Raw genomic sequence first — 27,485 nt, forward strand, 5'->3', positions numbered from 1 at the left:
GGGAGGCAGAGCTTGCAGTGAGCTGAGATCCGGCCACTGCACTCCAGCCTGGGTGACAGAGCGAGACTCCGTCTCAAAAAAAAAAGAAAAAAAGAAAATGAAGAAAAAAATTGTAAATTTTCGCCAAACTTATCCTTTGGAAAAAACTTGACCTGCACTGATACTGTAATCTTTGTTGATCTCACTTAATGTGAATATTTCTATGTTTCACTGTAGAGATTCTAGGAATAGAATTGCTGGTATTTAATAAGAATATGTGCACATTCACCAGTATTGGATAATGTCAGATTATCTTCCAAAGAAGGTGGTGTCAGTGTTTGTTCTCTCCAGCAATGCAGAAGGTTTCATTACTCAGCTTTCTTGCTAACATCTACTTTTGTCACACTTCAAAAGGTTTTATTGGCTGGTCATGGTAGCTTACGCCTATAATCCTTGCACTTTGGGAGGCCACGGTGGGTGGATGGCTTAAGACCAGGAGTTTGAGACCAGCCTGGGTAAAATGTTGAAACCCCGTTTCTAACAAAACAAAACAAAACAAAATTAGCTGGGCACAGTGGCCCACACCTGTAGTCCCAGCTACTTGGCAGGCTGAGGTGAGAAGGATCACCTGAAGCTAGGAAGTCAAGGCTTCAGTGAGCTGTGATCATGCCATTGCACACCAGCTTGGGCAACAGAGTGAGACCCTGTCTCAAAAAAAAAATGTTTTTACCCATAAGTATAAAATACCACCTTTTAGTTTTCATTTTCTTTTGCTAATGAGTTTGAGCATCTTTTACTATACTGATTAGCCATTCTTCCCTTTTCTCAGATTCCTATTCATGTCTTTTGCCCATGTTTGTATTAGATTTTTTAAAAAAATTATCTTACTGATTTTTAATAGTTTTATTAAACTATTTTTAATAGTTTTATTATTTTAAATTAGTATATTGATTTATATTTAATTATTTTTAATAGTTTTATTGAAACTATTTATTAATCGTTTTATTAATAGTTGGATGTATGTGGTGCAAATTTCTCCTTTCAATTGGGCTCACTTTTAAATCATTTTTATTTTTATTTTTTGAGATGGAGTCTCACTGTTTCCCTGGCTGGAGAGGAGCGGTATGATCTCAGCTTACTGCACCTTCCGCCCCCAAGGTTCAAGAGAGTCTCCTGTCTCAGACTCCTGAACAGCTGGGATTACAGGTACCTGCCACCACGTCTGGCTAATTTTTGTATTTTTAGTAGAGACGGTATTTCACCATGTTGGTCAGGCTGGTCTCGAACTCCTGACCTCAGGTGATCTACCTGCCTCGGCCTCCCAAAGTGCTGGGATTACAGACATGAGCCACTGCACCCAGCTTTATGCATTTTTTGATGAATAGAAGTTCTTAATTTTTATGTGATTGCATTTATCAGGCTTTTCTTTATGGATAATGCTTTTGAACCTTGTTGAAATTTTTCAACAGAGTTCTTGAAGATATTTTCTGTTATTGTAAAAGTGTAAGACATAGTTTTTTTGTTTTTTTTACCTTTTCTCATTTAAGGTTTTAATACACCTGGAGTTGATTTTGTATACAGTGTGAAGTGGTGACCAAGATGCATGGTTTTTCTTCAAAGAATGATAAATTGTTCCATCACCTTTCGTGGAAATTTTTTTCTTCACTGGTTTGGATGCCATCATTCATCTGTGCTTGGGTTTTGGACTCTGGGCCGTTAGTCTGTTTTTATAGAAATTGTTAAAAAGTTACAGTGACTAAAACAAGATGATTATGCTGCTAGCACAAGCAAACTTCTTGCCTGGTGAGGTGGCTCAAGGCTGTAATCCCAGCACTTTGGGAGGCCATGGTGGGAGCATCACTTGAGCCAGGAGTTCAAGACCAGCCTGGGCAACATGGTGAGACCCCATCTCTGTGTAAGATAATATTTTTTATAATAAAAAACCAAACTTCTTTTGATATATAGCATACACATAGAAAGTATACAGATCATGAAATTATAACTGGATGAAATTTCTCAAAATAATCATCAGGCAGGTCAAGAAAGAGAACATTACCAGCGCTCTAAATATTCCCCTCCCCAGTAGCTAACCTCATTCTTCCAGAAACGACCTACTATCCTAACTTTAACAGATTAGTATTGCCTGTTTTTGAACTTTATATAAATGGAACCTGTACAGTATATATACAGTCACCCCTTGGTATACCTGGGGGCTTGGTTCTAGGACTCACCCTCCCAATACTAAAATCATGTGTACTCAAGTCCTGAAGTTGGCCCTGCAGAACCCATGTATAGGAAAAGTGGGCCCTCTGTATATGTGGGTTTCACATCCTGCAAATACTGTATTTTTTATCTGCATTTGGTTGAAAAAAAAATGTGTATAGGTGGACCTGCGCAGTTCAAACCAGTTGACAGGATACAGTTGACCCTTGAATAACACAGGTTATTGTTATTGGATAATGGTCAAAGGTCAACTGTATTCTGTTTCTGTATATGTATTCTGTTGTTTCTGCCTTTCTTTCGTGTTTCGTTTGCAAGATTCATCCCTAGTGTTGTCTGTAGTTGTAGTTGGTTTATTCCCTTTTGCTAGTGATATAGTAGAGTTCCAGTTGCTCCATATCCTTGTCCACCCTTTTGATTTTAGACACCGTGGTGAATGTGTAGTGGTTTTAATCTGCATCTCCCTAATAAGTAATAATGTCAAGCTCCTTTGAATGTGCTCATTGGCCATTTGGATTTCTTTTGTATAGTGGCTTGCCAAGTCTTTTACTCATTTTTATATTGGGACATCTATCTTTTCCATACTGATTCATAGGAGTTCATTATACATCCTGGAAACCATCTCTTGCTGGTTATGTTTTGTAAATACCTTCTCTTTTTTCCCCTGCCTTTTGAGTCTTTTCAGAGTTCTGCTGGACTTTTAACCTCTCCATTGCCCTTTCCCATTGGCAAATATCTCCGGGGAAGGCATCAGGAAACTCAGCTTTGCAAGCTCTCCTTCTTTTCAGAGTCTTGGTGTCTCAGGTCCTTACTGCCTTTGTAGTGCTTCTTGCATTCAAACAGATTTTTGTTTTTTAATATTATATTCGGTTGTTAAGCTCTCACAAGAAGAGTTGATCTGAAACAGTCTAGTCAGTCATTGAGGGACACAGAAGTAGCGTAAGTCCTCCTGGCTTGTGGTTGTTCAAGGAACTTCTTGATTGTTTGCTTCTCCACATAATTTTAGAATCATATTTTGATGTTATACACCTCCCTCCCATACACATACGTCTTGTTTTTATTTTGATGAGAAATGCATTGAATCTGTACATTAGTTTGGAGAGAATTACATTTTGCTGCTAAGTTTTCTTAACCAGGATCATTGTAATCTCCATTTCTTTAAGGTTTTTTACAACGTCTTTCAGTAAAGTTTTGTTATTTTCAGTTAAAGTACTGCAAATATTTTGTTAGATTTATTTCTGACAACATTATTTTTATAGCAAATCATAAATATTAACTTTTTATAATTATACTTTGCTGTGTATAGAAGTACAGTTTGGCTTTGCATAACAACCTTGCTATACTCCTAATTGTGATAAATTATCTTTAGATTTCTTTTGGATTTTTCTATGCAGACAGTCCTATCTGTGAATAATGATCTCTTTGTTTCCTCCTTTCCAATTCTTATGCTTTTTTTTTTTTCTTTCTTTTTCTTGTCTTAATGTGCTGGCTAGGATCTCCAGTACAATGTTGAATAGAAGCTGTGATGGGGGCATCCTGATCTTGTTCCTGATTTTAAAGGGAATGCTTTCAAAGTTTCACAGTTAAGTATAATGCTTGCTGTAGGTTTATTATAGATAATCTTTTCAGGTTAAGGATGTTCCCTTTCTTAGTTTGCTAATTTAAAAAAATCATGAATTTTATCAGAAGCTTTTTCTGCATCTTTTGAGAAAATTATGTATTTCTCTTTTGTAATCTGTTAACATGCTGAGTTATATTAATTTTTTCCCAATATTTATGTTGCAGATATAAATTCAACCCTGATCTATCTGTTCCTTTTTTTCATTGGACTCAGTTTGGAGATATTTAATTTAGGATTTTTGTCTCTCATAATGAGTACAACTAGCCTATAATTAAAAAATATACCTTTCCTCTTCTGGAAGAGTTTATGTAACATTAGAAAGATCTGTTTCTTAAATATTTAGTAGAACTTGCTCATAAAATTATTACTATTGTTTTCTTTGAGGAATGCTTCAATTGCTTTAGTTATAGGACTGTTCATATTTTCAAGTTTCAAACCTGTTTTAGTAGTTCATACTTTTATAGCAAGTTCATTTCGTCCATATTCTTGAATTTGTAGCATTTAGATGTTAATCTCTTATTTTCAGGTACTTGTAGTTAATATCCCCTTGTCTTTTTTTCAAATGCCTTCTTTTCTTCTTCATAATGTTTGGCCAAAATTTTGCCAGTTTTTAAAGATTTTTCAGAGAATCAAGTTTTTGATACTGTTTATGCTCTTTAGTGTATCCTTCCCCTGTTTCATTAATTTTTGCTCTTCTTTTCTTTTCTTGTATTTCCTTTGGAGTTCTGTTCTTTTATTCTAATTTCTTAAGTTGGATGCCTGTCATTAATTTTCAGCATTTTAACCTAGATATTTAAGATCATAAAATGTCTGTGTATTGCCTCCTTGTTATATGTTTTGGTGTGTAATGTTTCCGTTATTTTTACTTGTGTTTTTCTGTTTTCCACTGTGAATTCTTTAACTTATGAGCTATTTAAAAATTTAATTTCCAAACATATGAGAGTTCCTGTAGTTGATTTGGCTATTGATTTGTAATTGCATTTTGGTTAGGCAGCATGTTTGTGTGTGATGCCAGTTGGTGTGTATAATGCCAATTCTTTGAAATATGTTTAGACTATTAAAAATGTGATCCATTTTAACAATTTTTATTTGTACATGAGAATATTGCCTGGTTTTTGGTACAGTTTTATATATGTCCAGTATGTAGGCTTGTTAATTATGTTGTTCAAATCTCATATCTTTATTTTTTATTAAGAGCAGAGTTAATTTTTTACTAGAATTTTATTTTTCATTTTTCTTTGTAGTTCTATTGATTTTTAAACCATATTTTAACATTATTACTAGCACATGAAAGAACCATAATCCTGTAATCTTAGCACCTTGGGAGGTTGAGGTGGGAGCATCACTTGAGCCCGACAGTTTGAGACCAGCCTGGGTACCATAGTGAGACCCCATCTCTTTTTTTTTTTCTTTGAGACGGATGGAGTCTTGCTCTGTCACCCAGGCTGGAGTGCAGTGGTGCAATCTCGACTCACGGCAACCTCCGCCTGCCGGGTTCAAGCGATTCTCCTGTCTCAGACTCCTGAGTAGCTGGGACTACAGGTGCCTGCCACCATGCCCGGCTAATTTTTGTATTTTTAGTGTAGATGGGGTTTCATCATGTTGGCCAGGCTGGTCTTGAACTCCTGATCTCAGGTGATCTGCCCACCTCCGCCTCCCTAAGTGTTGGGATTACAGGCATGAGCCACTGCGTCCGGCCTTCTAGATTATTTTTGTTTTTGTCAGTTTTGCCTAATTTAAAAAATTTTGCCTCACCCTTACATTTTTGTGTCCTTTTATTTCAGTTTTATCTCTTTCGAATATAATGCCATTGAATTTTAAGAAAATTAAAAATCTAGTCTGATAGTCTTACTCCTTATAGTTTTTAAATTAAACTTTTAATGAAGATGATTGTCAATTCACTTGCATTTCTAGGAAATAATACAGAGACATTCCGTGTACTCTTTCTCTAGTTTTTTTCAGAGTTAACTTCTTAAAGACCTTAGTACAGTATCACAACCAGGATATTGACATTAACACAATCAAGATATAGACCATTTTATCACCACAAGGATCCCTCCCTCCAAAGTATTGTCATTTTATAGTCACACTTGTTCCTGTCTCATCCAGTTCCCTCACTCTCTGGGGCTCACTCATCTTTTTCATTTCTATGATTTTTATCTTTTCAAAAATATTACATAAATAGAATCACACAGTATGTAACCTTTTGGGTCTGGCTTTTTCATTCAGCATAATTCTGGAAGTTCATCCAAGTTGTTGTGTATAAACAGCTCATCCCTTTTTGTTGCTGAACAGCTTTCCACAATATGATTTCACTATAGTTTGTTTAACCATTCACCTGTTGAAGGACATCTAGGTTGTTTACAGTTTTTTGATAATTATGAATAAAAGTGCTATAAAGATTTGTGCATAGGTTTTTTTGGTAAACTTATGCACACATCTTTCTCGGAGATAAATGCCCAGGAGTGCAGTTGCTGGGTTGTGTGGTCATTGTATGTATAGTTTTTAAAGAACTTGCTAAACTGTTTTCCAGAGTGGCTGTACCATTTTACATCCCTACCAGCAATGTATGGAGTGATCCAGTTTCTCTGCATCCTCGCCAGCATTTGGTGTTATCAGTGTTTTTCATTTTAGCCATTCTGGTAGGTATCTAGTGATATCTCAGTGAGGTTTTTATTTGCATTTCCCCAATGGCTAATGATGCTAAACATATTTTTGTGTGCTTATTTGCCATCTGTAATATCCCCATCCATGACATGTCTCTTTGTGTCTTTTGTCCTTTTTCTAATTGAATTCTTTTTCTTTTCCTATTGCGTTTTGAGAGTTCTAAGTATATCCTGGATAGTAGTCCTTTGTCAGATATGTGTTTGCAAATGTTAATATTTTCTTTGCATCTGTTGATTGTCTTTTTATCCTTTTAAAGGAGTCTTTTGAGTAGCACAAGTTTTAGTTTGCGTGAAGTCTGGTGTGTCATATTTCCTTTTATGGATCTTGCTTTTAGTTTCAAATCTAAGAACTCTGCCTAGTCTTAGATCCTGAAGATTTTCCTGCTTATTAAAAAAAAGTTTTGTGGTTTTATTTTTACATTAGACTCTGTGATCCATTTGGAGTTACTTTTGTATAAGGTATGAGACTTAAGTGGAAGTTCATTTTTCTGTCTATGGGTGTCCAGTTGATCCAGCACCATATATTGAAAGACTGTCTTTCTTCCACTGATTTAATTTTACACCTTTATCAACAATTATTTGGATATATATGTATATGTCTATTTCTAGGTTCTGTATTCTGTTTGCTTCATCTGTGTGTCTACCTGCCCACTAATAACCACGCAGTCTGTCAGTCCTAGCTAAGTTGTAACATGGAATAGATTGATTCCTCTCCCTCTGTCCTTTTTAAAAATTGTTTTGGCTCTTCTATTAATATTTCTTTTGCCTTTTCATACACATTTTAGAATAAGCTCATCTATATCTACAAAAATCTTGCTGGAATTTGGATACTAATTATATTAAACCTATATATCGGTTTGGGGAAAGTTGACGTCTTTACTATGTTGAGTTTTCCAATCTGTGAAGAATTTATTTATTTAAATTTTCTTTTCTCCTCTTTTTTTTTTTTGTTTTGAGACAGAGTTTCACTTTTGTTGCCCAAGCTGGAGTGCAATGGCACGATCTCGGCTCACTGCAACCTCTGCCTCCCAGGTTCAAGCGATTCTCCTACCTCAGCCTCCCGAGTATCTGGGATTACAGGCATGTGCCACCATGCACGGCTAGTTTTTTTTGTATCTTTAGTAGAGACGGGGTTTCTCCATGTTGGTCAGACTGGTCTGGAACTCCCGGCTTCAGTGATCCGCCCACCTCAGCCTCCCAAAGTGCTGGTGGGATTACAGGCGTGAGCCATCGTGCCCAGCTTTTAGATTTTCTTAGATTTTTTTTATTCAGTGTTTTGTAGTTTTCAGCATATAAGTCCTGTACATGTTTGTTATGTTTTTACATATGTATTTTAATTTTCTTTGGAGTGTTATAAATGGTGATGTTTTTAACTTGTTTTCACATGTTGATTTTTAGTGTATAAAAATGGGATTGGTTTTTGTGTGTTGATTTTATATCCTGGGACCTTGCTGAACTCACAAGTTCTAAGAGTTGTTTTGTAAATTTGTTGAGATTTTCTATGTAAACAATCATTCTATCTACAAATATAGTTTTATTTTTTTCTTTCAACTCTTATTCCTTTTATTTCCATTTCTTGTGTTATTCTGCTAACTAGAACTTTTAGTACTATGTTGAATGAGTGGTGTTGATAGTAGGCATCTTTGCCTCAGTTCCAATTATTAGAGGGAAAGCAATCTTTCACCCCTGAGTATAATATTGGCTTAATTTTTTTTGGTAGACCTGTTTATCAAATTGAGGAAGCTCTCCTCTGTTCTTGTTTTTGTGGGTTTTTATTTTATTTTATTTTATTTTTTTTGAGACGGAGTCTTGCTCTGTCGCCCGGGCTGGAGTGCAGTGGCCGGATCTCAGCTCACTGCAAGCTCCGCCTCCCGGGTTTACGCCATTCTCCTGCCTCAGCCTCCCGAGTAGCTGGGACTACAGGCGCCGGCCACCTCGCCCGGCTAGTTTTCTGTATTTTTAGTAGAGACGGGGTTTCACCGTGTTAGCCAGGATGGTCTCGATCTCCTGACCTCGTGATCCGCCCGTCTCAGCCTCCCAAAGTGCTGGGATTACAGGCTTGAGCCACCGCGCCCGGCTGTTTTTGTGGGTTTTTAAATCATGAACAGATGTTGAATTTGTGAAATGCTTTTTTCACATTGATTGATTTGATAATATGATTTGTTTTTTTGTAACTGTTAATATGATGTATTCTGTAGATCTCAAAACAAATAGATAAGACACAGTGAAAATGCTGAGCAGCAGTGGCATATAATGAACCAGCCTTGCATACTGGAATAAACTCCACTTGGTCATGGTGCATAATGACCATGGTATTTAATTCTTTTTATATGTTGCTGAATTTTATTGGCTCATATTTTGTTAAGGATTTTAACGTCTATATTCATGATGAATATTGGTTTGTAGTTTTAACTTTTTTTTTTTTTTTTTTTTTTTTTGAGACAGTTTCGCTCTCGTTGCCCAGGCTAGAGTGTGATGGCATGATCTCGGCTCACCACAACCTCCGCCTCCCAGGTTCAAGCGATTCTCCTGCCTCAGCCTCCCAAGTAGCTGGGAGTACAGGCATGTGCCACGGCTAATTTTGTATTTTTCTTAGGGACGGGGTTCTCCTTGTTGGTCAGGTTGACCTTGAACTCCTGGCCGCAGGTGATCCGCCCACCTCAGCCTCCCAAAGTGCTGGGATTATAGGCATGAGCCACTGCACCCAGCCTGTAGTTTAATTTTTTGTGTTGTCTTTGTTTTGGTATCATGGTAATATTAGTTTCATAAAATCAATTTGGGAATGTTCTCTCATCTTCTGTTTTCTGGAAGAAATTATATTGAATTGTTGTTAGTTCTTCTTTATTATTATTATTTTTTATATTATTTGAGACAGAGTTTTGTTCTTACCATCCAGGCTGGAGTACAATGGTGCGACCTTGGCTCACCGCAGCCTCCGCCTCTAAGGTTCAAGCAGTTCTACCTCAGCCTCCTGAGCAGCTGGGATTGCAGGCGCCTGCCACCAGGCCCAGCTAATTTTTGTATTTTTAGTAGAGATGGAGTTTCACCATCTTGGCCAGGCTGGTCTCGAACTCCTGACCTCGTGATTCACCCGCCTCGGCCTCCCGAAGTGCTGGGATTACAGGTGTGAGCCACTGTGCCCAGCCTCTATTATGTATTTTTTAGATGAGATCTTACTCTGTCACCCAGGCTGGGAACACTGGCATGATTATAGCTCACCGCAGCCTCAAACTCCTGGACCCAGGGTATCCTCCTGTCGCAGCCTCCTAAATAATCAAGACTACAGGTGAGCACCACCAAGCCGTGGTAATTAAAAACATTATTTTGTTTGTTTGTTTTGGCAGAAGCTGGATCTCACTTGTTGCCCAGGCTGGTCTTGAACTCCTGGCCCAAGTGATCCTCCTGCCGCAGCCTCCCAAATAGCTGGGATTACCAGGTTGGAGCTACTGTGCCTTGCCTATATTATCTTTTTTTTTTTAAAGATGGAGTCTCGCTCTGTCACCCAGGCTGGAGTGCAGTGGCGCAATCTCAGTTTACTGCAACCTCCACCTCCTGGGTTCAAGCGATTCTCCTGTCTCAGCCTCTGAGTAGCTGGGATTACAGGCTCCCACCACCACACCCAACTAATTTTTGTATTTTTTGTAGAGACTGTGTTTTACTGTGTTGGCCAGGCTGGTCACAAACTCCTGACCTCAAGTGATCTGCCTGCCTCAGCCTCCCAAAGTGCTGGGATTTCAGGTGTGAGCCACCATGCCCCCCCAGTTTTTGTGTTTTTTAGTAGAGTTGGTGTTGGACCATGTTGACCAGACTGATCTCAAACTTCTGACTTCAAGTGATCTGTCCACTTGGCCTCCCAAAGTACACCCTTGCACCCTACTACCAATTTATATGCCTTAATTGCTCAGCGTTTTCATTCCATCTTACTTATTTTTATATTTTTCCTGATGCTCTCAGGATGAGATCTGTGTTTTCTTAACCTCACAAATTTGATACTGTTATTTCATATAGTAAAGGTTTGTTTAGTTGACTACCTCCCTCCCCACATTTGTTTTCTGTGAAAAACGAACATCATTCTGTGGTCTTAATACTCACTCTGGGCCCAGCATGGTGGCTTATGCACTTTGGGAGGCCAAGGCAGAAGCATCACTTGAGCCCAGGAGTTTGAGACCAGCGTGCAAAACATAATGAAATCTCATCTTTACTAAAAATAAAAAAATTAGCAGGCATGGTGGTGTGTGCTTGTAGTCCCAGTCACGCTGGAGGCTGAGGCAGGAAGATCACTTGAGCTTAGGAGGTTGAGGCTGCAGTGAGCGGTGTTTGCACCACTGCACTCTGGGCAGCTGAGCCAAGACCCTGTCTCAAATAACGACAAATGCTCATTCCTCGAGATTACTCTGGTTCAGCAGTGGTGCGCTTTTTGCATTTCACTTTCATTGAATGTGTCACGCCTGCTTTTGTCTTCAGGACTTTTGCATTTGCTATGGAATGCCTTGGAATGCTTTTCCTCAGATACCCATAGAGTGCTTTCCTCCTGCTTCAGTTACTTATTCAATTACTATTTCAGTGAGGCCTTCCCCCTTTAAAATGGCAAATCCTCTATTTCTTCACTTTTTGTTTCCCTTACCCCTTTGTTTTTGTTCATTTTATTCATCATGATCTGCCATATTATCTGTTTTATTTAATTTTTTATTAAGGTTTTGGTCTGTTAAACTCTCCAACTCATTAACCAGTCATTAGAGTTTTTTTATGTTTATAACTTGGAAACAATTGATACCTTTTCAGTGTTGAGTATTTTTAGTAACATGTGTGATGCAGTCTCTTTAATTTATTCAAAGCTTTTTTTCTCTCTTTTTTTTTTGAAATGGAGTCTCACTCTGTCACCCTAGCTGGAGAGCAGTGGTGTAATCTCGGCTAACTGCAACCTCCACCTCCCAGATACAAGCGATTCTCCTGCCTCAGCCTCCCAAGTAGCTGGGATTACAGGCACCCTCCCACCGCGCCCGGCTAATATTCGCATTTTTAGTAGAGACGGGGTTTCACTGTGTTGTCCAGGCTGGTCTCGAACTTCCGACCTCAGGTGATCCACCTGCCTCAGCCTCCCAAAGAGATTACAGGCGTGAGCCACCACACCAGGCCTCAAAGCTGCTTTTATTCTGTAGTTTAATGTATCTCTTGCAAAATTTAAAAATGTATTCTTTTGCATTTTATGTTTTTGTCTTACTTAGGTTTTTTCAATAATCTTTTTCAGTCACTTGAAAATGTATTTGATATATGGAAAATTCAATGTTTTGCCTTGATATTGTTGGGTTGAATTTTTCAGTGGATTCTCTTATATTTCTAATATAGAGAGTCTTGTCATTTGTGAATAGTAAATGTTACTTTTAAAAAATTTATGTTGCCTTGCTGGGCATAGTGGCTCACGCCTGTAATCCCAGCACTTTGGGAAGCTGAGGTGGGTGAATCACTTGAGGCCAGGAGTTTAAGACCAACTTGGCAAACCCTGTCTCTACTAAAAATACAAAATTTAGTTGGGTGTGGTGGTCTGTGCCTGTAATCCCAACTATTTGGGAGGCTGAGGCACAAGAATCCCAGAGGCAGAGGTTGCAGTGAGCCAAGATAGTGCCATTGCAACTCCAGCCTGGGTGACAGTGATATTCTCTCTCTCAAAAAAAAAAAAAAACAAAATTACGTTGCCTTGGTATAGTAGCTCACACCTATAATTCCAGCACTTTGGGAGGTCAAGGTGGAAGGATCACTTGGACCCAGAAGTTTAAGACCAGCCTGCACAACATAGGGAGACTCCGTCTACAAAAAGTACAAATTAGCTGGGCTGGCCTCCCAGCTACTGTGGAGGCTGAGGTGGGAGGATCACTTGAGCCTGGGAGGTTGAGGCTGCAGAGAGCCAAGGTTGTGTCGCTACACTCCAGCTTGGGCAATAAAGTGAGGTCCTGTCTCAAAAAAAACCCCTCAAATTATATTGCCTTGTATTATCTAGAATTTTTGGAATACTGTCAAATGACAGAACATAGTATACATTTTAGAAGTCTTAGCTTTGTGATTTAGTGTTTCATTTTTAGCATATTAGCTATTGCTTTCTGACAGATACCAGTTATTGTGATAACAGAATTTCCTTCTATTCTTGTTTATTGAGAGATTTCATCAGGAATGAATAGAATTTTATCAAACGCTCTTCTAGCATTTAGCCTGTTAATCATATGGCTTTTCTACTCAGACCAAAAATCTTTTTGCATTGTCTCTATCAGTTTTCAGAATAATGATGAATTTTTCCCTTAACATCCTTTAAAGAAGATCAGTGATTTTTAAAGTATTGTTATGAATAAAATGAAACATTACTATATTTAATCGGTTTGAATCCAATGCAGTTGTAACTCTTTTTGATGCTCTAATTTTCTCATCTTAGGCTACTAGGAGCCCATTCTGGATGCTTTCTTTGCCCTTCTGACAAGTCCTCTGTGGTCTTTGATAGCTTCTCTGTTTTCTGGTACAATAAAATGTTCTAGGCTCATCTTGTGCATTTTCTGCCCCAGACCCGCAATCACCCATTTCCCCAAAGAGTCTGGGTTCCTTTTATGGAAAATACTATTTATACCATAATCACTGTTTTACTTTACCTTCAAACAGACTAACAGTTTTTGTTTAATGAAATCTAGAGTACTTTTAGATTTACAGAAAACTTAGGAAGATAGTAGAGTCCCCACGTGCCCCACACCCAGTTTGCCCTGTTCAAGCAAACTTAAGTTATCGGAACATTCTTAAATTTACAATGATAGAAAATTCTTCGTGTTCCCAGTACACAGCTTCAGAAGTTATCAACTCCAATCTTTTGTCTATATGTCCCCACCTACTTCCCTCAAATTATTTGAAAGGAAACTCCGTATATTGTATAATTTTATACATAAATATTCAATCTTGTGACTGTAAGGATAGAAATCATCTTAACCAAGTAATTTACTTAATTTATATTAAACCATTCTTATATTGGTAGATTAAACTGTATTGGGTACATTGAGGACTTTTGTGCCTACACTCACAGGAAATATTGATGTGTTAATATTGGTTTATAAATTGTGTTACACAAAGACTTCTTATGGTCCATGTTGAGAAATGAGAAAGAATGGATGGTATACTAGGCCCACCGTTTAATAGGCTTTTGCCTGAAAGTTTGGTTGGATAGGGTGGTCTTCTCCTGCTGAAGTTTGAAAACCAATAATTTGCATGTTTTTTGAATTTTGTGTTTTGTGTTCAGCATTTTTCTATATTTGTCTTCTAACATGTATGTATTTGACTCCCTGGCTTTTATTCTCTTGAACAGTTTAAGGAACAGAATTCCATCCTTTCCTTGAAAGCTTGGTGGAATTTATTCATGAAGCTGTCCTGTTTGGGTAGATGTTTTTGGATGTGGAGGGAGGGCAAGACAATATACCTCTTCTTGAATCAGATGGAGTAATTTATATTTTTCTAGGAAACCACTTTTGTTTGTATTTAAGTTATTAGAATATATACTTGCATGTGCTATTTTCTTGGTTTAAAGAAATTTGTTTAGTTTTTTGGTCTTTTTTTTTTTTTTTTTTTCATTTATAAGACCATACATTTGTTTACTTTCCCTTTTGTGCATCTGACTTCACTGCATTTTGTTTTCTAATTACTTTTTTTTTTGTTTTTGTTTTTACCCTGTAACTCTTCCCTAGCCCTTTTGGTTTATTTTATTGTTACTTTTTTGCTTCCTTAATTGACTACGTTATTTTAAATCTTTGTTGTATAATAATAGGAACATTTAGGGAGATGTTTTCCCTGAATTTGGAATGTTGCATTTTCTTTATTTCTTTTAATAGTTGATTTTCAATTTGATTTCTTTAGCCTAGGTGTTATTGTAATCGTTGTCTTGTAAAGGAGAAATCCATTAGTCTCTCAAATAAAAGTGGATTTAATCATAGGCATTACATGATTTCACCAGGAATACAGGACCAGGAACTGGGGCCTGCAGTGCTTTGAAAAGAGTAAGTAGTTAGGAACTGAGGTATCTTTCTGGCTTGCCACATGGTTCCTCTTATGTATGGCATTAGCTTGGTCACTCTTTCTTGAGGGATTATGTTAATCTGGTAGTTTTTCTTTATTCCTACTTATAAATGAAGATGTAGATGATGATGATGATTTTTTGAGATGGAATCTCGCTCTGTCACCCAGTCTGAAGTACAGTAGTGTGATCTCTGCTCACTGCAACCGCCACCTCCCAGGTTCAAGTATTTATCCTGCCTCAGCCTCCCTAGTAGCTGGGACTACAGGTGCGAGCCACCACACCTGGCTAATTTTTGTATTTTTAGTAGAGACGGGGTTTTGCTATGTTGGCCAGGCTGTTCTTGAACTCCTGACCTCAGATGATCCACCCTGTTTGGCTTCCAAAAGTGCTGGGATTATAGGTGTGAGCCACTGTGTCCGGCCTGAGGTAGATTATTTTAATATTGTAACTGGAGTAGGCAGTATTAATAATGCAGTTTGTCAGTTGCCCTCAGCAGCTTCGTCTCCTCCTGTATTATATACATCATAGCAGATGGGGAATCTACAGAGCTCATATTGACCTTTACTGTGATTTCTAACCTTATTAGCACTTCCCCAAATTCTAGGCTGTTTTTGCAGTTTCTATCTCGTGTTTTAGAATTGAAGAGCAATCTCAGGGAAATATTTTTATTCACTGGTGATTACATGTAACTATCATGTATGTCTGTTTGATGAGGTTTTTTGTGTTTTTTTTTTTCGAGATGGAGTTTCCCTCTTGCTGCCTAGGCTGGAGTGCAATGGCGTGGTCTCAACTCACTGCAACCTCCGCCTCCCGGTTTCAAGCGATTCTCCTGCCTCATCCTCTTGGGTAGCTGGGATTACAGGCACCTGCCACCACGGTGGGACCTGGCTAATTTTTTTGTATTTTTAGTAGAGATGGAGTTTCACCATGTTGGTCAGGCTGGTCTCAAACTCCTGACCTCAAATGATCCACCCACCTCGGCCTCCCAAAGTGCTGGGATTACAGGTATGAGCCACCGTGCCCAGCTTAATGAGTATTTTCTACCTAATGAGGTAGCACCTTCAGCTTGTGTGTAGTGTTTCAATTATATAATATCCCAGCTTTAAAATTTTTAATAATTCTGTGTTTATTTTCATTTGATAAAGGAACAAGGTTGATATAAAACTCTGGTCTTAATTTATGTTAGTTTTTGTTTAGAATTTAGATTATGTATCTTTTTACACAATTCATTATGCCAACACATTTCTCTGTAGGGAAATTCCTCTGTAGAACACATAGCAGTTTTAACTGAAGTGGGCTGACTCGGGAGCCTTTGAGAGGCAGCACAGTGGAGCGGAAAAACCACTTGGAAAAAATTAGACTAAAGATACCGACATCAGAGGTTAATGGAGAAAAACAACTGAAATCCGTTCTTGGTAGTGTCAGCAGACTAACCTTAACCCCCATGAGGGCTCTGGCAACCCTCTCTGCTCACCACACCCACTCACTGGAGGAAGGGCCCGAAACTTGGTGGAAGACTAAGTTAAGAAAAAATAGGTATTACTTCTAGAGGAAGTGGGATCCAGTAAGGTTTGCCAAACAACATATTCATAGAATTTTACTTGGTAAGCTGCTTTGAGATTATTTTATCAGTAAGTGCTAAATAAAGGAGAGGGATTTTTGTTTTTTGTTTTTTGAGATGGGGTCTCATTCTGTCGTCCAGGGGAGTGCAGTGGCTCCATCTCGGCTCACTGCAACTTCCACCTCCTGGTTTCGAGAAATTCTCCTGCCTCAGCCTCCCGAGTAGGAGGGACTACAGGCGTATACCACCACGCCTGGCTAATTTTTGTATTTTTAGTGGAGACGGGGTTTCACCATGTTGGCCAGGTTGGTCTTGAACTCCTGACTTCAAATTATCCACCCACCTTGCCTCCCAGAGTGCTGAGATTATAGGTGTGAGTCACCATGCCCAGCCAAGGAGAGGGATTTTTTTTGGATGCTGGTTATTTTAAAATAGAAATTGATGACCAGAGGGAGGAAATGACTTTCCCAGGGTCCAAAGTCTTAGTACTTGGGCTTGAACAACTGCTGATTGCTGGCTTGAAGTTTTTCACAGGGGCCTGTTGACTTCATTACCTTTGGCTATGTCTCCAGCAGTACTTTATTTTGCAGCATTTTGTAATGCAAAGAGTGTTCCATCTGCTGTTCAGAATTCTATGATTCCACATTCATAGTCTAAGCCCTTATCTCTTACTTTTTGTCTGTTTACAATAGTCGATAGAGCCAGTTGCATTAACATCCTTTGTCAAATAATGTTATCACTGGAAATATGAGATATGAGACCTCCTAGAAATTCCTTTTGAGAGTCAAGCTTAGGTAGGGTGACTTTGTGCTTTATTTTGTCATTTCTGTAGAACAGCTTCCCTTAAAATGAAGAATATCTGACAGTAAGTATAAGGAGTGAAGCAAAGTAATGAATTCTGAGTTAGAAAAAATCATAGTTATATTGTATCTGTGTGATTGCCTTTTTTATTGTTAGTGTTCCACAATCAGTTGAAGTATTTACTAAGATTGAGGGAAAGATGCATCATATTACTCGCTTGGGTAAACCCTTCCCAAGAAGCTGTTGTCTTCCATTTAATGCACGAGATGTTGAGTAAGTTGTGACTGGTTTGTTATGAGATAGGCCAAAAGTTTTCTTGTTTTCATTCTTTGTTGTCTGCACTGTAGAGGTAAGATGAATAAAATCTTCATCTTGCATGTGGAGGAAATAAAGCAAATTGAAATACAGTGACCATGGCATTGTGGTATGTGTTGCTATTTAGAGTATGATTTAGAGCTGCCCTGTCCAGTGTGTGGTAGCTAGTGACCACATGTGGCTCTTAAGCACTCGAAGTGTGGTTAATCCAAATTGAGATGTATTGTCAGTGTAAAATATACACCAGATATTGAAGACTTAGTATGAAAAACTATCCCACTGACACTTTAAAAAATGATTATTTTTAAATTACAAAAATTGATTGCATGTTGAGATGAAAAGATAGGTTTGATACATTGGGTTAACTATGTTAATGTAAATTATCATTATTATTTTTGAGACAGTCTTAATGTTTCCCAGGCTGGAGTATGGTGGCGTGATCACAGTTCACTGTAGCCTTGAATTCCTGGGTTCAAGTGATCCTCTCACCTCAGTCTCCTGAGTGGCTCGGACCACAGGCACACTGACCACCACGGCTGGCTAATTTTTAAATTTTTGTAGAGACAGGATGTTACTATGTTGTCCAGTGTGGTGTTGAACTCCTGGGCTCAAGTGATCCTCTTGTGTTGTCTTCCAAAGGCACTGGGATTACAGGTGTGAGCCACTGTTCTGGCCTCAGTTTTTTAAATGTGACTACTAGAAAGTTTAATGTGTGTCTTCTATTAATTTGTGTTGGACAGCACTGAATTAGAGTATAAAATGGCCTGCCAGGATTACAATTTAATATCCTCTCACTTGTACAATGTGAAATATGGAGACATATATAGTACACAAAGTACAGTTATGACAGTGTATATGGATTACTTTGGTATATTTAAATCTGTTTGCATTTTAGTAAACTAGCAAGTATTTATACCAACAAGTATTTAAAAACCATATAGAGTTTTAAACAATTGCTTCTGGGCCATCCCTGAGACTTTAAAGTACAGAGAAACTGCCCCACATTTCCACTATACTGATGAGACAAACAGGTGGAAAAGGAATCCTAAGTAACTGTGGAGTGTGTAGCACGGGCTGGGTTGGAGGAGTGATGAGGGTGGGATGGGACACCAAACCACAGGTAGATCTCCTGGGTACGTTTCTGACAGGGCTTTGGTCAGCTCCAGGTGTTCTTCCTCTTTGTTGCTAGATGGTGCATGTGTGGTATCTGACCCAAGTGTGATTTGCCTCTGAGTTCAGAATTGACTGGAAATCACTAAGTAGGTGGATTCCTGAGGCTGCAAGGAATTAAAAATATTCATTAAGTTTTGCTGAAAAAATAGAAGGTGTGATGTGAAGCTGAAACTGCTTATAACCTTTGTTTTACACCCAAGCACAAGCCAGTAGAGTAGCGTGGAGGAAATGTTGCTCTTTAAGATTGATGACTGCTCATTTCCTTGCTCTTCAAAGGTCTTTTTGTCATTTGGATACCCAGCTGGGAATTTCAATCGTTTTAGAAGTTTGACTGACTGCTAAATAAGATGTATGTGATTTTTAGCTTTAATATTTTAAAATATTTTCATTATGTTGTTTGTTCCTTAATGTTTGAGTTGGGGTAAAAAATTCATTGCATTTTGGATCAGAGTTCTGACTTGATTTTTTATAGATTTACTACTCAGCATCAAAAGTTATACATCTAACATTGTGATTTTTTATTTGGTTAATTGGTGATAATTCTGTAACAAACAATACATTACATTGCATATTGGGAGGGGTTGGTTTTGAAAATGAGTATATTCATTGGTGATAGATTTTATAGTCATAAAGCAAATAATCTGTTTACATTAGAGCATAATCAGATAATGAAGTGGTTAGTAGAAAACAATAGACTATAGATTACAAAATTAAGATCTCATACAACAAAATATAATTAACACCATAACTTGAATGTAATTTTTACGGGATTATCTTATGAATGGTAATGATTCTAAGTGGTATGTGAAATGCTGTTACTAGCACATGCCAGTTGATAGAATGCTGGAAAAATCACATTTTACATTATATTTTAGATAGGATTTTTGTATGCTTGAGGGTGACTTGGCTTATGTTTTTTTTCTTTCCTTTTAGAATATGGTTTCTAGTTTTAGGGTTTCTGAACTGCAAGTATTACTAGGCTTTGCTGGACGGAATAAAAGTGGACGCAAGCATGACCTCCTGATGAGGGCGCTGCATTTATTGAAGAGCGGCTGCAGCCCTGCGGTTCAGATTAAAATCCGAGAATTGTATAGACGCCGATATCCACGAACTCTTGAAGGACTTTCTGATTTATCCACAATCAAATCATCGGTTTTCAGTTTGGATGGTAGCTCATCACCTGTAGAACCTGACTTGGCCGTGGCTGGAATCCACTCTTTGCCTTCCACTTCAGTTACACCTCACTCACCATCCTCTCCTGTTGGTTCTGTGCTGCTTCAAGATACTAAGCCCACATTTGAGATGCAGCAGCCATCTCCCCCAATTCCTCCTGTCCATCCTGATGTGCAGTTAAAAAATCTGCCCTTTTATGATGTCCTTGATGTTCTCATCAAGCCCACAAGTTTAGGTAAGTGTTAGAGAATTCAGTTTCTTCTGAACAAGAGAGTAAATGAAATGAGAGACCTTCAACTATTGATTAATGATGTGCTGTTAATATAATAAAATTGAGACTTCATTGCCCAGTGTTTGAATACAGAGATAAAAATTCTGCAACCATGACTGAAATCTAACAGAAAATTTATTTCCTATCATTTGAGCTTTCTTCTTTTCCAATTCTTTTATTGTGGTAAAATACACATAATGTAAAATCTATCGTCGTCAACATTTTAAAGTGTACAGTTGAGTGGTGTTAAATATGTTGGTAATGTTGTGCAACCATCACTGCCATCCATCTCCAGATCTTTTCATCTTCTGAAACTGAAACTCTGTACCCATTAAACAATAGCTTTCCTTTCCTCCACTCCCACTAGCCCCTGGCAGTTACTATTCTGCTTCCACTGTCTGTGATTTTGACTATTCCAAGTACCTCATATCGTTGGAATCATACAGTATTTCTCTTGTGACTGGCTTATTTCACTAAACTTAATGTCCTCAAGGTTCTAACATGCTGTAGTTTATGTTAGAATTTTCTGCCCTTTAAAGGCTAAATAGTACAATAGTATACACTTTTAAAGAAAAATAGTAATCTTTTACTCACTGCACCCCTCAGTCTCACTTTCAAGAGGCAACAACCTTAATTATTTTAGCCGTTTCTTCTGGTTTTACTTCTATATTTCTGTGTTATAGGATACCACATTTTGCTTATCCGTTGATGGACACTTGGGTTGCTTCCACATCTTAGCTATTGTGAATAATTCTGTGGACATGGGTATAGAAGTATCTCTTTGAGACCCTGCTTTTGAATTCCTCTGGCTGTATACCCACAAGTGGAATTGCTGGATAACATGGTCATTCTGTTATTAGTATTTTCAGGTATCACTGTACTGTTTTCCATGGCAGCTGCACCATTTTACATTCCCTTCAACAGTGCACAAGGGTTCCAATTTCTCCACATCCTTAACAACACTTTTATTTTCCTTTTTTTTTTTTTTTTTTAAATAGTGGCCATTCTAATGAGTGTCAGGTGGTATCTTATTGTAGCTTTGATTTGCATTTCTATAATGATGGTGATGTTGTACATTTTCATGTGCTTTTTGGCCATTTATGTATCTTTCAGGAAATGTATAGCCAAGTCTCTTGCCCATTTTTGAATTGGTTTGTTTTATTATTGTTGAGTTTTAGGAGTTCTCTATATATAATACGGATATAATCCCTTATCAGATATATAAATTTGCAAATATTTTCTCCCATTCTGTGGCTTGCTGTTTTTACTCTGTTGATAGTAAAACAGATGTACAACTGTTGATGTACAACTTAAAATTTTTTCATGAAATTCCAATTTGTTTATTTTTTATTGTTGTTTCCAATGCCTTTGGTGTCCTATCCAAGAAATCATTGCTAAACTTCATGCTGTGAAGGTTTTGCCCTGTGTTTTCCTCTAAGAGTTTTATAGTTTTAGGTCTTACATTTAAGCCTGATCTCTTTTGAGTTAATTTTTGTATATGGTATTAGGTGAGTGTCCAGCTTTGTTCTTTTGTTTGTGGATATCCAGTTTTTCCCCACCATTTGTTGAAAAGCCTGTCCTTTCCCTCACTTGTATTTGTGTATGTGAAGTTTTATTTCCAGGTTAGCTGTTCCACGGTCCCCAACCCTCAGGCCATTGACTGGCACCAGTCCACAGCCTGTTAGAAACCAGGTTGCACAGCAGGAGGTGAACAGCAGGAGAAGGAGCATTATAGCCTGAGCTCCACCTCCTGTCAGATCAGCAGCGGCATTAGATTCTCATAGGTGCAGGAACCCTATCGTGAACTGTTTGTGTAAGGGATCTAGATTGCATGCTCCTTATGAGAATCTAATGCCTTATGATCTGAGGTGAAACAGTTTCATCCAGAAACCATTTCCCTGGTCTGTGGGAAAATTTTCTGCCATGAAACTGGTCCTGGTGCCAAAAAGGTTTTGGACTGTTGATTTATTCCACTGGTCTAGATGTCTGTCTTTATGCCAGTACCACAGTTTTGATTACTGTAGCTATGTGATATGTCTTGGATTCAGGAAGAGTGAATTCTCCAGCTTTAATTATTTTGCAAGATTGTTTTGGTTGTTTGGGACCCTTGAGATTCCACATGAATTTTAGAATGAGTTTTTCTATTTCTGAGGAATTGCAGTGAATCTGTAAATTGGTTTGGGTGGTATTGATGTCTTAACAATATTAAGTCTTTCTTTTCCCACACAGACTGATGGGGAAAAAAAAATTAAGTCTTCCAGTACATGAAAAGGAGCTGTGTTTCTATTTATTTATGTGTTCTTTAGTATCTTTCAGCAATGTTTTATAGTTTTTATTGTACAGGTTTTCACTTTCTTGGTTAATTTTGAAATATTTTTTCTTTTTGATTCTATTGTAAAAACTGCATAATTTCTTTTTCATCTTATTTATTATTAGTTTATAAAAATGCAATTGATTTTTGCATGTTGACTTTGTATTCTGCTACTTTACTGAATTCATTCATTCTAACATGTTTTTTTGTGTGGAATCTTTAAGGTTTACTGTGTATAAGAGCCTACCATCTGTGAACAGGAATAATTTTACTTCTTTCTTTTCTGTTTGTATGCCTTTTATTTCTTTTTCTTGCTTAGTTGCTCTGGCTAGAACTTACCTCAAGCATTCTAATGGTGTAGAACTCAGATTGCTTCTGTGTGAATGGGAATAGACACAAGTCTTATTTATTGATCCTGATTTTGTGTTTTGATACTTTTCATATTTTTATAAGGGGATTTATTTTCCATTTAATGTAGCTTTTAAACTGATTTTCTAAGAAATAAACTTTTTATATTTAATTTTATTTCTTTTTTTTTTTCTTTGTTTTGAGACGGAGTCTGGCTCTTTCGCCCAGGCTGGAGTGCAGTGGCCGGATCTTAGCTCACTGCAAGCCCTGCCTCCCAGGTGTTCGCCATTCTCCTGCCTCAGCCTCCCGCGTAGCTGGGACTACAGGCGCCCGCCACCTCGCCCAGCTAGTTTTTTGTATTTTTTAGTAGAGACGGTTTCACCGTGTTAGCCAGAATAGTCTCGATCTCCTGACCTCATGATCTGCCCATCTCCGCCTCCCAAAGTGCTGGGATTACAGGCTTGAGCCACCGCGCCCGGCCATATTTAATTTTATTTCTAAAGTGGCACAGGGAGTTTGACATGTATTTTTTTAGCTTTTATTTAATGCCCATCAATTGCCTACAATGTGACTAATAAATTTTTGCATTGCTCTGTTATAATTCTTACTGCCTAATGAAATTGTTTACAGATATATTTGGATTTCTTTATGAAATAAATGGAGAAGTAATATTTCATAGTCAATCTGGAAGATTACTTTCTTTCTTGGGAAAACCCTTTTTATTTTCAGTCATGTGAAAACTCTTAAACGTATCAGTGTGCTTTTTCCCTGTCTTACAGGATTGTACTGCAGTCTGTCTTGGTTAAGTCAGAAGGTTGTGAGGGGTAGAGCTAGTAAATGGGTTAGTGTGGCCTGACTAGGGGCAGGCAAGGTGGCTATTTTTTTTTTTTTTTTCAGTTTTTTGCTTTTTGCTTTATTTATGTTTTAGCAAAACTGGTGATCCAAGCAAGTGGAGTATTGCATTTTATCTCTTTATTACATTCACTTTGAAATAAGGATTGTTTGTTCACATTTTATTATTTGTACAAAGTCCTATGAGTAGAATTATTGGATCAAGTAATAAGAACATTTTAGACTCTTGAAAACATATTGCCAAATTATTTTAGTGCCAGTTTAAATTCCACAAGCAAAGTGAGAGAATGCCTGTCATATCTCGTTACTTTTTGCCTTTATTGGGTGCTATTAAAAACAGATCTTTGTGATTTTTAGATGAGAACTTGTATCTTGCTTAAATTTTTATTTTTAAAATTAGTAGCAGGAGCACGTATTTTATTCTATATTATCTTACTTGTTTTTTTTTTTTTTTTTTTGAGACAAAGTCTTGTTCTGTCACCCAGGCTGAAGGGCATTGGCACCATCTCAGCTCACTGCAGCCTCCACTTCCCAGGTTCAAGCAGTTCTTCTGCTCAGCCTCCTGAGTAGCTGAGGCTGCAGGCACGTGCCACCACACCCAATTAATTTTGTATTTTTAGTAGAGATGGGGTTTCACCATGTTGGCCAGACTGGTCTTGAACTCTTGACCTCAGGTGATCCACCCGCCTTGGCCTCCCAAAGTGCTGGAATTACAGGCATGAGCCACCATACCTGGCCAACAAGAGCAAGTATTTTAAATGCTTATTACCCAGTTGTCTGTCTTTTATGATTTTACTTTCATCTTTAGCCTTGTTTTTAAAGAGTTATCTAGTTAAAATATTTCCCTAATTTGTTTTGTAAATCCTCCTTTATCATGGTATTTGGACAGTATCATGCACAATGTTGTGGCTCATTTATATGTTCTGCCCCAGCAGTTATTGTAAATTTATTACTTAAAAAAATTTTTTTTTCCTTATTTATGTTGAAGGACTAGCAAATTTATTACTTTCTATTATTCTGAGAAAGATTCAGACTAGTGATATGCTTAAGTAGCCCTACTTCATGAGGCTCCTCAGGAATATGGCTAAGCACAGGACAGAGAGGATAAGAGGGTCTGTAGGGTAGTGGTTACAGTGGAATGTGTTTTAGAGACCTGGACAGAAGACTGGGGACTAAGTAAGTGAAGATGCTTGTAGCAGACTTTTGCTCAGTGGTACTCCAAGAGGGAGACATGGGAGAGGCCTTGTCCTTTTCTCTTTCCTTGCCTTCCTACTTTGTTCACAAATAGAAATAGAAATTTTCTTACTTTGCTCTGTTCATCACAGAATTTCTCTTCTATTAACCTCAGTAAAATTAAATAGTATGCTCATTATAAATTTCCTAAAATAAAACTTTTCATGTTTGGTGTTCAAAACTATCTCATTTGGCTTAGATAAAATAATGCCAGAGATATTTTGTTTTGAAGAGTAACTAAACTCCCTGCATTTTGCTTACAGCTTCAGCTAGAATGCCAGAAATACACATAGCCTCATGGCTTATACACTTTCTACCCTTTTACTAAAAACTAATAATGTTTTTCAGGAATCCTACCTATCACTGTTTTTTGTTTTTTTTTTTTTGAGACGGAGTCTCGCTCTGCCGCTCAGGCTGGAGTGCAGTGGCACGATCTTGGCTCACTGCAGGCTCCGCCTTGCAGGTTCACGCCATGCTCCTGCCTCAGCCTCCCAAGTAACTGGGACTACAGGCGCCCGCCACCATGCCCGGCTAATTTTTTGTATTTTTAGTAGAGACGGGGTTTCACCATGTTAGCCAGGATGGTCTCGATCTCCTGAACTCATAATGCACCTGCCTCGGCCTCCCAAAGTGCTGGGATTATTACAGTTGTGAGTCACCGCGCCCGTCCCCTATCGCTGTCTTTATAAACATTTTCTTATCTTGTTTTCCCCAAAGAGAAAAAAAAGTGATTTTCGTAAGGTATAATCTTAAGATGTCAGATTGATGAAACAATTGGATATAATAAATTATCTCATAGACTTTAGGTAGAAAGTTAAAATGTCAGTAAAATACCATATAGTTTACCAAATAAAAGTGGAAAAAATTTAATCATTTCTCATGATGACCTTTAATTGAATATTTTTAGAGCCACAGCATCTAGGGCAATGGAATTGCATTCAGAAGTTGGTTAATTTTTGAATGATTAGGTTTTATGATGAAACTACTTAGAAAAATAAAAGTTTAGTGAAAATCACATATTTAGAATAATGCTATGGAGAAACTTGTTTACTTTTGGGAACTGAGAATTAAAAATCATCAGAAGTCAAAAGAGATACAGTCATATCTATGTATCAGACCACATATTCCTAATGTTCTAAGGCAAGGCTGTGTATTTTAATTTATAGACAGTTGATTAAATGATTTCTAAGCCATCAACATATTGTTGAGTAGAAATTAGTTAACAACAAGGGAGAGACTGGAAGAGCTGTGGCAGGAAAAACAGACATGAGGTCAAAAATGTCATTCCAGAACTTCTTGGGATTTTGAAACCAGTAGCCCTATGTCAAAAAACCATAATGACTGTGTACTTTTTTTTTTTTTTTTTTGGAGATGGAGTCTTGCACTGTCACCTGGGCTGGAGTGCAGTGGCTTGATCTTGGCTCACTGCAACTTCCGCCTCCCAAGTTCAAGCAGTTCTCCTTACCTCAGCCTCTCAAGTCGCTGGGATTACAGGCACCCGCCACCACGCCCAGCTATTTTTTTTGTATTTTTAGTGGAGACAGGGTTTCACAATGTTGGCCAGACTCATCTCGAACTCCTGACCTCATGATCTACCCGCCTCAGCCTCCCAGACTGCTGGGATTACTGGCATGAGCCACTGCCCGTGGCCCATAGTGAGTATATTCTATTTAAGAAGATACATTAGTATATAGTTTTGCAGCTTGGGATTATTTCTATTCAGAAGGATTGATATAAAAATTTTTTTATCACTTGAAGTGAAAAATTGTGGTATCTTGAAAACATGAGAGTATACAATAATACTAAACAAAGTACTCTGTAGCTAAGGTTCTACTGTTAACAAAATGGATAATGCCCTAATCTAAAAACAAACTAGCAAAAATCTCCATTTTCTTTCCTTAAATAACTGTCCTCGTGTGCTCTCATGGGCAGTCTTGTTTTCGTCTTCAATTTTTTAAGGTTTTTGGTTTTTTTTTTTTTTTTTTTTTGAGACAGATTTGCTCTTGTTGCCCAGGCTGAAGTGTAATGGCACGGTCTCAGCTCACTGCAACCTCTGCCTCCCGGGTTCAAGCGATTCTTCTGCCTCCGCCTCCTGAGTAGCTGGGATTACAGGCATGTGCCACCACGCCTGGCTAATTTTTGTGTTTTTAGTAGAGACAGGGTTTCACCATGTTGGCCAGGCTGGTCTCTTCTCTTTCATTTTAAAACCTTTTCCAACTGCACAGAGTCTGGTTGAGGGAGTGGGGACACTGTTCTGTTTGTAGTATCTGTGAATAGTATTCCCTAGAGTTTTGCACCATGACAATCTTTCTTAACAGAATTTCCTGAAAATTTATTACAGCAGGTTTATTGTAGTAGTTGTATTGTCTTATAAATGTACCATAACTTACCCAGTACTTTTTTGATGTACATCTTCAATGGCTTTCACTGTTTAAATTATTCATTCAGAAGTGTTTTTGTGTATAGTATGTATCAGGCACTGTTCTTGCAGTTTTGCAGTCATTGCAGCTATGAACAACTTTGCATATGTTTCTGAATACTTGTATACATATATACAAAGGATAAATGCCCGGATGTGAAGTTGTTGGGTCAAAATATGAATATTTAATATTTTGATATTCATCTTTAGAGAGAAATTCGACAGTAGCTTCCACAGCATTGCACCAATTTGTACTCCATTTGTGTGTGTGGAGGTACTGTTTTCCCTATACCCTCATCAGCATTGAATTGTTGGTCTTTTAATTTTTGCTAATTTGAAAGGTGAAAAATTAATGAGGATCAATCTGTTTTTATCCTTAAATTCCTGAAGAACATTAGGACACACTCATTAAGCTTCTGGATATGATTAAACAGGATTCAAATGATATGCACATTAATGTTAAAGCCATTAAAATAGAATATTCTAATTTACTTTATATATTAT

The 27,485-nt window shown here is 37.8% G+C and overlaps 1 protein-coding gene across 5 annotated transcripts in view; it reads left to right on the forward strand.

Moving 5' to 3' along the window:
• Positions 1-27,485, forward strand: part of PIAS2 (protein inhibitor of activated STAT 2) — a 108,258-nt gene that overhangs the window by 8,494 nt on the left and 72,279 nt on the right. For 3 of the 5 annotated variants that reach the window (XM_023207601.1, XM_023207602.1, XM_023207604.1), the window contains exon 2: positions 19,308-19,782. In XM_023207601.1, the coding sequence (XP_023063369.1) occupies positions 19,308-19,782 (475 nt within the window). Of the gene's footprint in view, positions 1-6,353; positions 6,463-19,307; positions 19,783-27,485 lie in introns of all 5 variants that reach the window. The other 2 variants (XM_023207605.2, XM_023207603.1) reach the window with 1 other exon arrangement.

This window comes from Piliocolobus tephrosceles, chromosome 18 (assembly GCF_002776525.5).
Source record: "Piliocolobus tephrosceles isolate RC106 chromosome 18, ASM277652v3, whole genome shotgun sequence".
NCBI lineage: Eukaryota > Metazoa > Chordata > Mammalia > Primates > Cercopithecidae > Piliocolobus > Piliocolobus tephrosceles.